The 18192-nt window shown below is 43.6% G+C and overlaps 1 protein-coding gene across 4 annotated transcripts in view; it reads right to left on the bottom strand.

The window, feature by feature from the left end:
- Positions 1–18192, bottom strand: part of LOC122557068 (dedicator of cytokinesis protein 11) — a 291784-nt gene that overhangs the window by 103992 nt on the left and 169600 nt on the right. For all 4 annotated transcript variants that reach the window (XM_087992257.1, XM_043704343.2, XM_087992256.1 and 1 more), the window contains exons 27-31: positions 17386–17457; positions 16108–16254; positions 15050–15133; positions 9702–9813; positions 7412–7590 (exon numbers count right to left, since the gene is read on the bottom strand). In XM_087992257.1, coding sequence (XP_087848383.1) covers positions 7412–7590; positions 9702–9813; positions 15050–15133; positions 16108–16254; positions 17386–17457 — 594 coding nt within the window. The remainder of the gene's footprint in view (positions 1–7411; positions 7591–9701; positions 9814–15049; positions 15134–16107; positions 16255–17385; positions 17458–18192) is intronic.

Here is an 18192-nt window from a genome sequence, read left to right as displayed (position 1 = left end):
GGTTTTCACAACACTGTTAACAGTAACTTCCTCAAGGCATTCAAAGAGGAATGCAGAGTTTGCAACATGTCACAAGGCAATTTCTCCATGAGAAAACAAGTGTGGGCTGATGCGATCACCAACCTGTCCAGTCGATGGTGTATACTGGGGTCTGAAACATTCTTCCCATTTTCAACCTTAAGAACACCATCAGGGATTAATGTTTTATATTAGTGTACTATTCCTGGATCAAAAACTTTTTTTTCTCCAATAGCCCTATCTATTTGAACTGCTGTTATTTGTGAATCTGAATGCCCAAATCCGTCTGCCACACCATCCTCTGTCAGTTAATGTTTAATTCTTTCTATTTAAAACAAAATATTCCATATCTTAGCCTCAGCCATCTTCAGCTGTGTCAATGACTTTCCTCCCCCATAAGGTCAGAAGTGTGGATGCTCGCTGATGATTACACAACATTTTAGCATCGTTTGTGACTCCTCAAATACTGTAACAGTCAATGCCCAAATGCAACAAGCCTTGCCGCTGGGCTTGATAAATGGCAAATGGCATTCAGGTCACAGAATTGTCAAGTAATGGTTATTTCCAATAAGAGAGAATCTAACTATCATCCCTTGACATTCAATAGCATTACCATCGCTGAGTTCCCCCACTATTGACATCCCAGGAATTACCACTGACCAGAAACTCAGCTGACTTCATAAGATTCCACCATTCCTTCATTGCTGCTAAGGTGAAACCCTGGAACTCCCTCCCTAGCAGCACTGTAGATGTATCTACAATACAAGGCTGCAGCATTAAGAAGATGGTTTCTTAAATTCATTATGGGCAATGAAGATGAGCAACAAATAATCACCTTATCAGCGATGCTGATATCTCATGCAAGTGTAAAAGAAAACCTCAAATCTGCTCATGTTATATTTCAACTATCACTTATCGTCACCCATTCCACCAGTTTATATTCACCTGCAGAGCTGAAAATGTGTTGCTGGAAAAGCGCAGCAGGTCAGGCAGCATCCAGGGAACAGGAGAATCGACGTTTCAGGCATAAGCCCTTCTTCAGGAATGGCTTATGCCCGAAGCGTCGATTCTCCTGTTCCCTGGATGCTGCCTGACCTGCTGCGCTTTTCCAGCAACACATTTTCAGCTCTGATCTCCAGCATCTGCAGACCTCACTTTCTCCTCCTATATTCACCTTCAGTATTATATAGGGTACCTCCCATTGTGGTGTGGTCTACAAGTTTGGCTAACACTCTGAATCAACAACAATAAACATTTACAGCGAAGAGAACTGAACTGTGAGGAACAATGCTACCCACTTTCATCTTTGAAATAAAAGTAAATTAAGCTGGTGAAACTCATTGTACTCTCACTGTTGGAATATTGCGTGCAATTCTGGTCTCCTTCCTATCGGAAAGATGTTGTGAAACTTGAAAGGGTTCAGAAAAGATTTACAAGGATCGTGCCAGGGTTGGAGGATTTGAGCTACAGGGAGAGGCTGAACAGGCTGGGGCTGTTTTCCCTGGAGCGTCGGAGGCTGAGGGGTGACCTTATAGAGGTTTACAAAATTATGAGGGGCATGGATAGGATAAATAGACAAAGTCTTTTCCCTGGGGTCAGGGAGTCCAGAACTAGACAGCATAGGTTTAGGGCGAGAGGGGAAAGATATAAAAGAGACCTAAGGGGCAACTTTTTCACGCAGAGAGTGGTACGTGTATGGAATGAGCTGCCAGAGGACATGGTGAAGGCTGGTACAATTGCAACATTTAAGAGGCATTTGGATAGGTAAATGAATAGGAAGGGTTTGGAGGGATATGGGCCGGGCACTGGCAGGTGGGACTAGATTGAGTTGGGATAAGTAGTCGGCATGTACGGGTGGACCGAAGGGTCTGTTTCCGTGTTGTACATCTCTATGACTCTATGGCAAGTATTTTCATTGAAAAGGGCTCTTGTAGGACAGTGCTAATATCCTGCCTCTGAGCCAGGAAGTCTGGGTCCAAATCTCATCTGTGCCAGAGGTGTATTGGGACATGGCTGCACATGTTGATTAAAATAACTATCCTTCCTTACAAAAAGAGATCAAAACCGTACACTATACTGTACATTCAAAGTACAATTTCACAAAGGCTCCAGAAAAACATCTTGCATCCAATTCTGACATAGTAAAGAATCAGGCTCTCTTTCAATCCATTCATAGTCAGATTGCCCAGCCTGTAAACCACAGCATAAAAATCCTTGGCAAAAACCTGGTCTGTGTGAGGAGCTATTATGTTCTTCATGTGTATCACCTTCTGTATTTGACTGCAGTCAACAGACCTTATGGAGTTCTATAACATCATGAAAGGCATAGGTAAGGGAGATAGCCAACAGCTTTTCTCCATGGTAAGGGAGTCTAAAACTAGAGGATATTGGTTTAACGTAAGAGGGGACAGATACAAGAGGGCCCAAAGGGCAATTTTTTCACAGAGAAGGTGGTAAGTGTCTGGAATGGGCTGCCAGAGATAGTGGTGGAGGCGACAAGAATTTCATTGTTTAAGAAACATTTGGAGAGGTTACATGGAAGGGATAGGTGTGGAGGGATATGGACCAAAAACCGGCAAATGGGATTAGATTAATGTGAAAACTGGGCAGCATGGACAAGTTGGGCTGAAGGGCCTGTTTCCATGCTGTACACCTCAAAGGGTGAAATGAAGTAGCAGATAGTGAAGGGGACTGTCAGACAATACAGCAGTATATAAATAGATTGGAGAGTTGGACAGAGAAATGACAGATGGAGTTCAATCCGGACAAATGTGAGGTGATGCATTTTGGAAGATCCACTTCAAGAGTGAACTATGCGATAAATGGAAAAGCCCTAGGGAAAATTGATGTACAGGGTGATCGGAGTGCTCAGGTCCATTCTACCCTGAAGATGGCAACGCAGGTCAATAGAGTGGTCAAGAAGGCATACAGCACGCTTTCCTTCATCAGATGGGGTACTGAGTACAAGAGTTGGCAGATTATGTTACAGTTTGTGTAAGACTTTGGTTCAGCCACATTTGGAATACTGCGTATAGTCCTGGTCGCCACATTACCAAAAGGATGTGGATGCTTTGGAGAGGGTGCAGAGGAGGTTCACCAGGATGTTGCCGGGTATGGACAGTGCTACTATGAAGAGAGGTTGAGTAGATAGGGATTATTTTCATTAGAAAGATGGAGTTGAGGAGGGACCTGATTGAGGTCTACAAAACCATGAGAGGTGCAGACAGGGTGGATAGCAAGAAGCTTTTTCCCCCCAGAGTGGGGGACTCAATTACTAGGAGTCACAAGTTCAAGGTGAGGAGGGATAAGTTTAGGTGAGATATGCGTGGAAAGGTCTTTATGTAGAGAGTGGTGGATGCCTGGAATGCGTTGCCAGCAGGGTTGATAGAGGCGGGCATGATAGTGTCATTTAAGATGTATCTAGACAGACACATGAATGGGCAGGGAGCAGAGGGATACAGATCCTTAGAAAATAGGTGACAGGTTTAGATAGAGGATCTGGATTGACACAGGCTTAGAAGGTCAAAGGGCCTGCTCCTGTGCTGTAATTTTCTTTGTTCTTCTTTGACTCAATGACAATTGTGGCAAGAGGTATTTCCTCCTCTCAAGATGAAGGCCAACATGATACTTGCCATCCACGTGGATTATTGTACCTTCGTGTTGGTATTTGCTGACTCATGAAGAAGGATGCTTAGCTCCAACTTCTCACTGTTAAAAGAGACGCTGCCTCTCTGCTTTCCTCCCCAAGTGAATAACTACACATTTATCATATTATAGTACAGCTGCCATATTCCTGCCCATGCTCTTAGCAATTCCAAGTCTTCTTAAAACTTCCTTGCATCTGTAGGCCTTATAGTTCTACCTAGTTTCATGTCATCAGTAAATTTTAAAATATCGAAATCTGTCCCCACATCCAAAGAATACTTTTAGAATGTGAAGGACTGTGACCCTAGCACTGATCTTTGTGGTACCCATTAGTAACAGCTTGGCACAGAATGACACAGTCATTCCTACAAAAATAGAAAAACTTAGCAGGCCTGGCAGCATCTGTGGAGAGAAGATGGAGTCAATGTTTGGGTCCCTTTTTCAGAATCATCTTCACTGCCACAAGTAATATCCTCATACAATTCTCACATGCTTGTCCAACATGATTTTTCAATCATCGATCCACATTGATGCTGGCCAATTTTACTACTAGTTAGCACAGGCTCTTGTTAGGACAAATTATACAAAGCTCCACAAAAGCTACACACAGCTGTACAAAACTCTGGTGTGGTCACACTTAAAGTATTGCATACAGTTCTGGTCACCACATTAGATTAGATTAGATTACTTACAGTGTGGAAACAGGCCCTTCGGCCCAACAAGTCCACACTGACCCGCCGAAGCGAAACCCACCCATACCCCTACATTTACCCATTACCTAACACTACGGGTAATTTAGCATGGCCAATTCACCTGACCCTGCACATCTTTTGGACTGTGGGAGGAAACCGGAGCACCCGGAGGAAACCCACGCAGACACGGGGAGAACGTGCAAACTCCACACAGTCAGTCGCCTGAGGCGGGAATTGAACCCGGGTCTCTGGCTTTGTGAGGCAGCAGTGCTAACCACTGTGCCACCATGCCGCCCGTTATAGGAAGGATGTAGAAGCTTTGGAAAGGGTGCAGAGGAGATTTACTGGGATATTGCCTGATATGGAAGGAAGGTCTTCTGAGGAAAGACTGAGGGACTTGAGGCTGTTTTTGTTAGAGAGAAGGAGGTTGATAGGTGACTTTATCGAGACATATAAGATAATCAGAGGATTAGATAGGATGGGCGGCGAGAGCCTGTTTCCTCAGATGGTGATGACTACCATGAGGGGCCGTAGCTTTAAATTGAGGGGTGATAGATATAGGACACATATCTTTACTCAATTTCTTTACTCAGAGTAGTAGGGGCATGGAACGCACTGCCTGTAACTGTGTTAGACTCGCTAACTTTAAGGGCATTGGATAAATATTTGGATGAAAATGGAATAGTGTAGGTTAGATAGGCTTCAGATTGGTTCCACAGGTCGGTGCAACATCGAGGGCCGAAGGGCCTGTACTGCGCTGTAATGTTCTATGTAAAATGATTGCATACTAACCACATTACCAACTAACTGCTGTAATATATTAAAGAATCAGACTGTGCAGAAGAGGCCCTTTGGTTCATCAAGTCTGCACTGCCAAAGACTACTCTAAATCTACATTAGCCCCACCTTCCAACACCAGGTTTACAACCTTCAATGTTATGACACTTCAAGTGCTCATTCAAGCATTTTATTTTTTAAAATTGAGAGATTTCCACCTCAACCATTCTCCCAGGTACTGCAAGCCAGGTTCCTAAAAACTCTCTGGGTGACAAAAGGTTTCCTTAAATCTCCTCTGAACTTTCCCGCCCCGCACCCCCCCCACCTTCCCTTCAAAATCATGCCCCTCTTGATGCTTTAACTCAGGGGAAACCCTGCTTTATACTCATCCTTTCAATGACCTGCATAATCTACAGACTTCTATTAGGTCTCCCCTAAATCTTCTCTGCCCCAAAGAAACCATCCTCAGTTTATCCAGCCTCTTTTCATCACTGAAATGCTCTCGCCCAGGCAACCTCCCAGTGAATCTCCTCGGCACTAACTCCAATGCAGTCACATCCTTCCTATATTGTGATGACAAGAACTGTACACAGTACTCCAACCTGGTCTAACCAAAGTTCTGTAAAGCTCCAACGTAACTCCCTGATCTTATAATCTATGCCGTGACCGATAAAGGGAAGCTTCCTTTATTCATTGTCTACCGTATTAACCTGTCCTGCCATCGTCAGGGATCTGTGGACAAACACAAGATCCCTCTGCTCCTGAGAGTTCCCTAGTGCCTTGCCGTTCATTCAGTACTCACCTGTCTTGTTCCTTCTACATCACCTCACATTTATCAGGGTTAAATTCCATCTGCCACTGATCTGACCATTTGACCAACCTGTCTATAGCCTCCTGTAATCTAAGACCTTCTTCCTCACTGTCAACCACTCAGCCAATTTTTGTGTTATCAGCAAACATATCGTACACCCCCACCTCCCCAACTCCTATCAATTGTTTATACATATCACGAACGATAAGGGACCCAGCACCAATCCCTCTGGACGCTGGTCCTCAGTCACATGACAGCCTTTGCCCACCATTCTGTCTCCTACCATGAAGCCAATTTTGGACCCAACTTGCCAAGTTACCCTGGATGCCATGTGATGTTAGCTGCTTTTTCAGTCACCCAACGCGGGACCTTGTCAAAGGTTGTGCTGAAACCAATATAAACAAAACCAACTGTGGTAGCCTCATCCACATACCTGGTCATCTTGAAAAATTCAAATTTGTTAGGCATGACTTGTTTCTGACAAAGGCATGCTAACTAATCCTGATCGCACCTTGCCTTTCTAAGTGGAAATTAATTCACTCTTTTCAGAAATTTCCCTCCCACTGATGTGTACGTCACTTTTCTGTTTACCTCCAACACCTTTCTTGTGAAGAGGAACTGCATCAGCTGCTGTCCAATCCCCTGAAATCTCCCCTGTATCCAGAGAGAAACTAAATAGTTCGTTCAGAGCCTCTGGAATTTCAGCAGTCTCGGACACAATACAGCCAAATGTGGGGATTGGTCCACTTTTCAGCCCACCAAAATTATCAATACCTCCTCACTCCTTATGTCAAACTGCTCAAGAAGCTCCCTGGATTCTGTAGCTATATCCTCCTTTGCCCAAGTGAAGGCAGATGTGAAGCACTCATTTAAATACCTACCTAAGTCCTCTGGTTCCACGCATAGATATTCCCCCTAGTTCCTCAATAGGCCTACTCTTTCCCTGATTATCCTCTTCCCCATAATACACCAACAGAATATCTTCCTAATCTTACATGCCAGTATTTTTTCTTACACCCTCTTTGCTCTCCTGGTTGCTTATGGCCCTCTTTGCACTCGCCATATTTCACTACAATGTCCGTTAACCTGCTCCTTATGACTCTCTTTTCCTTCTAATCCAATCCTGAATATTCTAAGATGTCCAGGATTCTTGGAGCTTACTGCTCCTGCATTTCACGCTAAAGGGAACATGTTGAGCCTCTACGCCCCCCCAATTCCATTTTGAATAACCCTTTCACTGTTCTGCTGTAGGCTGACTCAGAAATGGTATCTCCATTGTTGGCACATAAGCCCAGAGTCAGACTGTGTACTAATCGCATGGTATCAGTGTTCCAAGGATGAGAGCTGTACCTGCCTTAACCCCCATGTAATTACAATCCTCATCCATGGTGTGCTCTCTACCTGCATGTGTAATGCAAACGCCCCTGGATGGCAGTTTGGTCAATGAAAATAACTGCTGCTGTCATACCTTGTGTGAGTATCGGTCATCGAACGCATGTTTCATCATCAGGCTCTTGACAATAGCTATCGCTTCATGTCGAATGTCCCGAGACTCATTCAGTGCAGTGGCTAATTCCCTCAGGAGAAGGCCCACAAGGAAATGATTCTTGCAGAAGTCTTCAGTAAGGGTGCACTCCAACTGCAGATCTACAGGTAAGACAAGGGGGCAAGACTCTCTTTAAAAACATGGTTGGATAGGCGAGTAGTAATTGAGTCAGGAGGTGCATTCACTCAGTAAGTAAATGTTTGCCTCACTAAAACTCACTTCCAGTTCTATCCTTCACCAACTGATTTTCCTAAATATAGCATTTTGCGTCCAAATTAAATCAAAAATCACCACTGAACAAGGGCTGAATCTCACGGTCCTGTTATTTTCCCCATTACACTGCTGATTTGGCACTGCAGCTCTTCAGTATGATGGATACTGCCATTGCACAGGTATCCTAGTGATGTATTAGAATAAGACATTGAATGAGAATTCAACTGCAAGATACCCAGATTTTGGCATTGCCAGTATTTTAACATTCTCAAAGCCCTAAGGGTGTCAATTTTAAAATTTAGCATGATAGAAGAAACGCAAGAGCCAGACAAATTTCAATTACCAGGAACAGTTAATAAATCCAATTTATCCTTAAAATGTATATGTTTAAGAACTGTACCCTCAAACAAGGCCCATTCCCATTGAGAAATACTGCTGCATCAAAGTCAATGATTGGACAAACACAATATACCTGGTGTGATTTAGATTAGATTGAGATCAGATTAGATATTACATTACTGAGTGTCCAAGTTCTGTGTAAAACTTATTTTAGAGAAAACTACCTCCATATTTAACCTCACCCCAGTCAGCCTTTCTGTTGTAAGCCTTTCAAAGATTCATCTCTCCCCATCCCATGCCAGAATCAACAAGACTTGTAAAAGCAGATTCCTATTCTAATATGTACACTTCACGTCATTCCACTGTCTCCTACTTCTCTCTGTTGTGATACAAAGGATCACCTCCATGAGTCAATGCTGTAGAAACTCACTCAGAGCGGGAAAAGATATTTTTTTTAAAAATTGTGCTTAGAAATGGGCATACTGATCATCCTGGACCCTCACCTTGAAGTGCACCAGTTGGACTAATATCTCTTACTCACAAGTGTTACTGGTTTTTCTTCTGGGAATTGAGAGATTTAATCCTGTTCCTATCAAAAAGGATAAATACAGCATCCCTACTCACCGTGGGGTGACACAGTGGCTCAGTGGTTAGCACTGCTGCCTCACAGAGCCAGGGACTCGGGTTGGATTCCTGCCTCGGGCAACTATCTGTGTGGAATTTGCACATTCTCCCCGTGCCTATGTGGGCTTCCTCCGGTTTCCTCCCACAATCCAAAGACATGCAGGTTAGGTGAATTGGCAATGCTAAATTGCCCATAGTGTTCAGAGATGTGTAGGTTAGGTGTATTAGTCAGGGCAAATGTAGGGTAATGGGTCTGGGTGGGTTACTCTTCGGAGGATCGGTGTGGGCCTGTTTCCATATAGAAGGGATTCCATATCTATAAAGGTGCCTTCAAGGGTGATTGCTACCACAGACACTTGTAAACCATTCAAGCTTCATCACCTCAACAGATCCCAAAACGTTCCCTTCATTCCTTGGGATTGGACTTCTTTTCATCCTCCAGAGCCACAGATATTCAGGAGGCCAGGATGGGGAGGTTGCAAATGAGGTAGAGAAGCAGGTTAGATAGAGATCTAACAGCAGAATGAAGTTAGTGGCCAATGGAAGCAAAACTTTTATACCGGATTTGCCAAATTGTATCTCAATACCTCGGGTTACAGCTGTCCCCATGTGTGTGCATGCACACACTTCAGATATCAAATTGATACATATTTTAACTATGTAGAAATTTGAGGGGGTGGGGTACTGGAAAAGCACAGCCGGTCAGGCAGTATCCGAGGAGCAGGAGAATCGACGTTTTGGGCATAGAGGGCTTTTGCGCGAAACGTCGGCTCTCCTGCTCCTCAGATACTGCCTAACCTGCCGTACTTTTCCAGCACCACTCTCTTGACTCTGATCTCCAGCATCTGCAGTCCTCACTTTCTCCTATGTAGAAACGTATCCATTGTGCACAGATGCACACTTAATATTCCCAACCAAACTGTTCTGAAATCCAGAAGGGACTGGTCTTCTGGGGATAAACCGAAGTTGCCTCTCCAAACCAGAGAGGTGATCAAATCCCTAAGGATTGATAAAGAGCTAATGCCGCTCAGTATACCTTGGATCCGCTGCAGCCTGCTCCTCGCAAAGGACATCGGCAAATTCAAAGGAATGAAGTGCTCGTGATAGCAGACTATGTGCAGGAAATCCAGCTTGTATTCTGTGAGTGCCTGTTGGGAGTGAGATGGTGACAGGCAGAGCATTAAAAAGAGTGAATGAACCTATTAATGGTCTGTTTTCAAAGATGAACCAAACTGTTTAAAGTTAAAGGCCCTGAATTTATTCTGATGTTACTGCTGCTCTTCTTTAATGGTTCAATTTCTGGCACTTTCCTGCAACAATGGGGTGTATCAGCTCGGGGGTCTTCACGCTGGAGTTTGTCACATAGTTTGTTTCTCTTGAGGAGAGGCCAAATCAGTTACTGCATAACTTAATGAAATAGCAAAAGAACTTTATGGGCAGCACAGTGGCTCAGTGGTTAGCACTGCTGCCTCACAGCACCAGGGACCCCGGGTTCGATTCCAGCCTGGGGCGACTGTCTGTATGAATGTTTGCACATTCTCCCAGTGTCTGAGTGGGTTTCCTCTGGGTGCTCTGCTTTCCTCCCACATTCCAGAGATGTGCAGGTTAGGTGAATTGGCCATGCTAAACTGTCCATAGTGTGGAGGTGCATTAGTCAGAAGGAAATGGGTCTGGGTGGGTTATTCTTTGGAAGGTCGGTGTGGACTTGTTGAGCCAAAGGGCCTGTTTCCACACTGTAGGGGTTCTAATCTAATCTAAAAAACTGTGCTGAAGAGTTAGCAGGAACAAATTGGAGCTGATACACGATGCATTATTGCAACATAGTCTTGCCTTTAGGCTATCAGCCTTGATTCGGGAACCTAACCACACAGACTTTACAATGGAAGCTGAGTGCTGTGCTGTTGATGGATTTCAGATGACACGTTGAAAGTCTGCCCTCTGATGGTGAATGTGAAAGACATCATGACATTTTGGAATGACTGCCCTCAAAGAGCACTTCAGGATATCCTGAGGTCAGAAACAGTGCTGTTGGAAAGCAGAACCTTGCCTTCTCCCACATATTTTGTTAGTATATCAACAATATCCTCTTTTTTTTTCTAATGGGATACTCCCCTCTGCCTCTTAAATAGACAGCATTAATATCATGAAATTCAAGGAAGTGACAGTCTAACAGAGTGAAACATCTCAATTGATATCAAACACATACCTGACTAATAAGAATAAACCATTAAATTCCCTTATACTGTCTGACTCAAAAACACTGCTGAACCACTAATGTCATCAGCTCTTCCAGCAGTCATACTCCTCCCTCTACATCAGATCACCGAGGAGTATAATAGATAGAACTATAGAACATAACAGCATAATACAGGCCCTTCGGTCCTCTAACTAACCTACACGATTCCATTTTCATCCATATGTTTATCTAATGACCATTTAAATGCCCTTAAAGTCAGCAAGTCCACTACTGTTGCAGACAGGACATTCCATGCCCTTACTACTCTCTGAGTAAAGAAACTACCTCTTACATCTGTCCTATAGCTATCACCCCTCAATTTAAAGCTATGTCCCCTTGTACTAGCCATCACTGTCCGAGGAAAAAGGCTTTCACTGTTCACCCTTCCTAATCCTCTGATCATTTTGAATGTCTCTATTAGGTCATCTCTTAACCTTCTTCTCTCTAACGAAAACAGCTTCAAGTCCCTCAGCCTTTCCTCATAAGACCTTCTCTCCATACCATGCAGCATCCTAGTAAATCTCCTCTGCAACCTTTCCAATGCTTCCACATCCTTCCGAAAATGCAGCGACTAGAACTGTATGCAATACACCAAGTGCGGCCGCACCAGAGTTATGTACAGCTGCAGCATGACCTCATGGTTGCAAACCTCAATCCCTTTACCAAGGTGGCTACATGGTACTCCTCCTTAACAACCATATCAACCTGGGTGGCAACTTTCAGAGATCTATGCAGTTGGACACTAAGATCTCTCTGCTCATTTACACTACCAAGAATCTTACCATTAGCCCAGTACTCTGTATTCCTGTTGCTCCTTCCAAAGTGAATCACCTCACGCTTTTCTGCATTAAGCTCCATTTGCCACCTCTCAGCCCAGCTCTGCAGCTTATCTATGTCCCTCTGTAACCTGCAACATCCTTCAGCACTATCCACAACTCCACCACCCTTAGTGTCATCTGCAAATTTACTAACCCATCCTTCTACACTCTCATCCAGGCCATTTATAAAGATGACAAACAGCAGTGGCTTCAAAACAGATCCGTGCGCCACACCACTGGTAACTGAACTCCAGGAAGAACATTTCCCATCAACCACCACCCTCTGTCTTCTTTCAGCCAGCTAAGTTCTGATCCAAACCGCTAAATCACCCTCAATCTCATGTCTCTGTATTTTGTGCAATAGCCTACCATGGTGAACCTTATCAAACCTTACTGAAATCCATATACACCACACCAACTGTTTTACCTTCATACACCTGTATGGTCACCTTCTCAAAGAACTCTAAGGTTTGTGAGGCATGACCTTGCCTTCACTAAACCGTGTTGATTATTCCTTTCTAGATGATTAAAAATCCTACCTCTTATAATCCTTTCTACCACTTTACCCACAACTGAAGTAAGGTTCACTGGTCTATAATTACCAGGGTTGTCTCTACTCCCCTTCTTGAACAAGGGGACAATGTTTGCTCTCCTCCAGTCTTCTGGCACCATTCCTGTATTTTCACACTTTCCAAAATTGCTAACCCACCTCCTCCTTATGAACCTCAATCCTGCCGAGTCTAATTTAGTGTCAGGGGTGGGGGTGTTAAGGGGTGTTCCCTCACGATTCCACTCATTTGAGCTGAGACTGTACACTGACACTCGGGTGCAGGGCTGAGGGATTGCAGCACTTACAAATGTGTACAAAGTCAAAATTCACACAACACTGGGTTGTAGTCCAATAAGACCTTGCCTCCATATCAGGCAACATCCTAGTAAATCTCCTCTGCACCCTTTCCAATGCTTCTACATCATTCCTACAATGCGGTGACCAGAACTGTATGCAATACTCCAAGTGTGGCCGCACCAGAGTTTAATACTGCTGTAACATCTCATGGCTCCAAAACTCAATCCCTCTACCAATAAAAGCTAACACACTGTATGCCTTCTTAATAAGCCTATCAACTTGGGTGTCAATGATTTAAAAAGGAAGAGCAGGTGTATTCACTTACGTGATATGGAGAATAATAATGCCTAATCAACATCACTGAACCAGATTAACTCCCCCATTATTACAGCTTGTGGGATTTGTGTGTGTAAATTGGCTATCTGGCTTCTAAAATAAAAGTATGCCGATGGTGCTGGAAATGTGAAATGAGAACAGAAAATGTTGGAGAGACTGAGCAGGTCTGGCAGCATCTGTGGAGTCAGAAACAATCAATGTTTTGAGTCGAATATCAATCTTCATCAGTACGTTTCAAAAAAGAGTCATACCAGACTCGAACATTAACTCTGCTCCTCTATCTCTCTCCACAGCTGCTGCCAGAACGTTAATTATGTGCTTCCTACATTACAATGTTAATTATAAAATATGTGAACTTCTAAAATATGTGAACATATCTGAAAGCAGGTTGTCAGTTTGCTTGCTGAGCTGGTGGAAAATTAACATGACAGAGCTCCAAAGAATGAAACCATACCCCATTTCTATGGATTACCAAAGGTACACAAACAAGGGATTCCCCTCAGAACCATAGTCTCACTTCCTGGTACACCGACATACAGACTAGCAAAGGAACTGCAACGCAAACTGAAACACCTGAACTGAAATATCCACTCCACCCAGGAATTCTTTAACATCAAACGCATCAAGATAGAGGATGATAAGGTCATGGTCTCCTTTGACATAACAGCCGTAATCATCACTCTTGCCAAAGAAACACTGGCCTCACTGCCAGACAAATCAAGGACAAAATACTTGACAGCACCAAGTCCATCAGCGAGGACAGCACCCTCAAATCCTAGATCTGTGGCTCACAACCCACTTCACCTTCAATGACAAGATATACAGACAAAACAATGGGATGCTTATGGGATTATCTATATCAGGACTTATAGCGGAAGTAGTTATGCAGAGTTTAGAACGAACAACCCTTGCCACGATCCAGCCCAAACTTTGCGTCCGCTATGTGGATGACACCTTTATCATTATGAAACGTGACAAACTAGAAGATATCCACATACACATAAAAAACATCCCGACTAATATAAAGTTTATCAAAGAGGAAGAGAACACTAACCGACTCCCTTTCTTGGACGTCATGGTAGAATGGAGAACTGCAGCCCAGTGTCTACAGGAAAGCGACACACATTGACCAGATATGCAACTACAGAAGCATCTATCCCAGCAAACGGAGCTGCATCAGGGTACTACTCAAATGAGCCACAAAACGCTGCAGCACATTGGAACTATGAGAAGCCGAGGAGAAACACCTATACAACATAAATCAGGAACAACGGTTACCCAATAAGCTCAGTTCACCGATTCCTGCACAACAGACCTAAACAGGAAGACAGAACATGCCCAGAGATTCTAGCCACTCCACCATACATCAAAGACATTTCAGAGATGGCCACCAGATTACTCCGGCCCCTCGGCATCATGGTGGCCCACAAACCTACCACCGCACCAAAGAGACTCCTGACGAATTTAAAGGACCCCATATCTACAGCCAGCAGAATGAATATAATAAACAAAATACCCTGCAAGGACTGCAACAAACATTATGTTGGACAGACAGGCAGGAAGCTAGCCACCAGGATACATGAACACCAACTAACCACCAAAAGACATGACCAACCTGCACTGACATCCATACACACAGATGAACAGGAACACCAGTTCAACTGGACCAATGTATCCACCCTGGGACAGGCTAAACAACGATAGACATGGCAATTCCTCGAGACCTGGCATTCAAACCGGAACTCCATTTACAAACATATAGCTTTGGACCCCATTTACCAATGTTGCAGAAACAGAACTGGAAATGACATCACCCACCACAACAGAACAAGACACAGAAATAACAAGCGGCACAGAACGCCAGTGCTTCACCGGAGGCTCACTGATGATGTTACCTAGCATGATGACGAAACATCTGAAAACAAACCGACCAGCTCAGCGAGCAAACCCACAATCTGATCCACAACCTGAGCTACAAATCGTCTCCAAGATCTCAAAGTATCTAAAGCACCTTGGATTTCCTACGGTCTTGAAAGGCACTGTGGAGAGGCATAGTTTTTTTTTGTTTCAATGGCCCAGAGTAATACAAAGACAACTAGAGTAACTACTTCTTGAAAAAGATCATGAGAATAAAGAGAAAAGTTCACCTTGGGATCCTTGGGAGGGAAACAGCTAATGTAGTCATTTATTAGGTTGAAAATAAACCCTCTGTTCATCAATGTTAAGCTCCGCTGTTGAATTAAGAACATTGAGATTATTAAGTCATGAGAACAGCCTCCACCCCCAGCACCCGCTCAAATCAGTAACTGAGGCCATTGAAAGCTAATTAATGTCAACTTCTGCAGCTCATCCCAGTGCAGCTGGTATTACGTCAGTGAAAGACTTGGAGCATAGCAGCAAAACCTATGAGGGTAACTCCTAGCTCCTGGGAGTGTGTCCCCCTTGCGCAAAGATAATCAGTGCCTGGATACAGAACTCAGTCAGTGTAAATAGGTGGGGCTCGCTGACAACCACTGCACCCATCCTTGCTACTGACCTTTCTCAACACATTCCCTTGCCCCATGAACCTTTTTCCCACCATCATTCACGACCTCTATGATCCGAGGCCCTGAGTAGGTGTAATACCAGCAAAGGCCACAGTCTCCCAGTGGTGCTGTTAAGAACCATGGAACTACCATTGTCTAATTGACTGGCAGCCCATAGGGCTGGTGGGTGACAGGATATTTGTCCTGAGGGAAAGCTGGCCTGAATATGTGATAGAGTTTCCCTGAAAGAGGAGACATGGTGGTTTGATAATTCTCCCAATGTCAGCCATTGCGCCGAGAAGATTCTGCCTGTAGAATGGACTCTGAAGGACCATAGCAGAGGAAAGCTCTGTAATCACTGAAGAAAGCAATTCAAAGGATCATGTTGGAAAATGGGAGATGAGAACAAAACTGATACAAACACATCAGATAAAAATGGATTGAGTAGCATTTCTTATCCATAAATATCTCCTGATCTTCTAACAAGCAAGCAAAGATAACAAGTACTGATATACTTGAACAAAGACACACTCAAAAAGCCCAAAGTATGAGTTGAATCAGTGCTACAAAAAATCTCTACCTCTGTGAGAAGACTTTATTAATAGGCACTTTGGATCCATCAAGATTGTCGTTTTGTTATAACCTTTGAATAACTTTGCACCAATTTTCTACCTACTGACCTTCATGAAATGAGCCCAGTTGATATTCACACTCCTAGATTCCTCCGGAATCTCCGAGTACCGCAAGTTTACATGAGGAATTATTGCAAGGAGAAGGGACTGCACAGTATGCTGGAAGCAGTCCGGAAACCTCTGAGTCCTGGGGAGCTGTAAACAGATCAATTAATGGAACTATCATGTTCAAGGAGATGCAGCCAAAGACTTGTTTTTTTTTCACAATTAACATTAAATTATTCAGGCATTTCGCATGAAGTATTCATCAGCTTCTGAATCACAAGATTTCATAGAAAGTATTGCTGAAAATGCCACATTTCAGCAATACTCAAGTTCTGAATGACTATTTCATTATCTATCTGAAGTGTCTCAGATTTATTGCAGATGAGAAACAAAGAGTCACGTGATCTGCTGTGAATTTTGCTGGCAGTAAACACTTTAATGGTTAAAGATTAAAGAGGGGCTTAGGTTGTCTCAATAGGAAGGCGGCATAAAATGTTCTCACAAATGGACACGGTGGAAGCATCCGTGCTAATGGTAGATAGACTGTCAGTCTCCAAGACTCAGAGAGGTGTTGTCAACTTCAGGTTGTAAACAGTTATACATCAAACATAATAAATGATTAAATAGAAAGCTCGGCATTTTAAATGCTAAAATGCCAATAAAAAGTGTTTTATCAGTACAGTTACAGTAAAAAACTTAAACCTGAAATCTTGTCATGTCATCCCTGCTCTTCACGGAAGTTCAAAGTTCACATCTTTTCCTCAAGGTTATAAGTGCCCATAGGGCTCATAAGAGTATCTCATAGGACCCAAGATCACATTATTTCTTCCACTTTCCCCAGTGCCAACACTTCAAAAGCACGCCAACGGTTGTAAAGCTGGATGTCCTGAAAGAGGCTATCCAAATGTAAGCCTTTCTTTCCTGTGTTTCACGCATGTACAAAATAAAGTTAGGAATGTGAATGAAAGACTCTGGAAGTATATCTTATACTTCCCCGGGGTCTCTGGGTGACTCTACACCGTTTCCCTAATGGGATGTCCAAAACCAAACATCTGTATTCCATTTGTGACTTCTTCAGCCTCCTGTGGGGATGCGTGTTTCACTGTATTCATCGCTCTTCATATAAAACCCAAAGTCCTGTCAGCCTCAATGCGCCGTGAGCAAGTTGGTGAAGGTTCTATCAAAATGTTGGCCATTTACAGGAAATTATGAAATTATACTCTATATGCCACAACACACCTTGTGAATCCAAGGGTGAAGAGACGAAGAGATTGGACTTACCTTTAGCTTGTTCTTGTCAATGAGGAACTGGGCCATTGACTTGATCAACAGTTCAAAGAAAAACCATGAATGCTGGAAGTTAAAAAGTTAAGAAAAAAATACTCAGGAAAGAGTTCTGTCTGACTGGTGATCTAATTTCATCCCTTATTCTCAGGCAGCGTCTCCATACTCTTGTTGCCTTGTTTCATGGGCACACTAACTTTCCATAAGAAATAGGAACAGGAATAGACCATTTGCTTCACCCCTACCCCCCCCCCGCCCCCCCCTTACCCTGAGCCTGCTCCACCATACAATAGGGTCATGGCCGTTCTGACACTCCTCACAGCCAATTCCAATGTTGTCCCCATAGCCTTTGGTTTCCCTGACTGATCAGGAAGCTACCTGTTTCAATCTTAATTATACACAAGGACTCTGCTCCCACAGCTCTCTGTGGCAAGGAGTTCCAAAAACTCTCAACCCTCAGAGAAAAAAAATACTCAATTCAGTCTTAAATTGGCTCCCCTTTATTCTAAGATTATGCCCTCTGGTCCTCGATTCTCCCATGAGGTGAATAATTCTCTCAACATTTACCCTGTCCAGCCCCTTAAATATCCTAGATGTTTTCTTAAGATCACCCCTCCAAAGTGGCCACTTTTCACTAGAATGCTAATAAATATCACCACAGTTCATACTCCCTCCACAACATGGCAGTCGGGAACTAGAACTCTGATTGAGCTTCCCCTGCTCTTGTTCAGGGCCATAGAACCCTGTGAATGTACAGTAGTTTAAGTGGTAGTTTACTGGATTAACAAGGCAGTGGTCATGAGT

This window comes from Chiloscyllium plagiosum, unplaced genomic scaffold (assembly GCF_037043375.1).
Source record: "Chiloscyllium plagiosum isolate Xiang-an unplaced genomic scaffold, Cpla_swu_hap1 HiC_scaffold_11, whole genome shotgun sequence".
NCBI classification, from domain to species: Eukaryota; Metazoa; Chordata; class Chondrichthyes; order Orectolobiformes; family Hemiscylliidae; genus Chiloscyllium; species Chiloscyllium plagiosum.
This window is presented reverse-complemented; position numbering and strand designations above follow the sequence as displayed.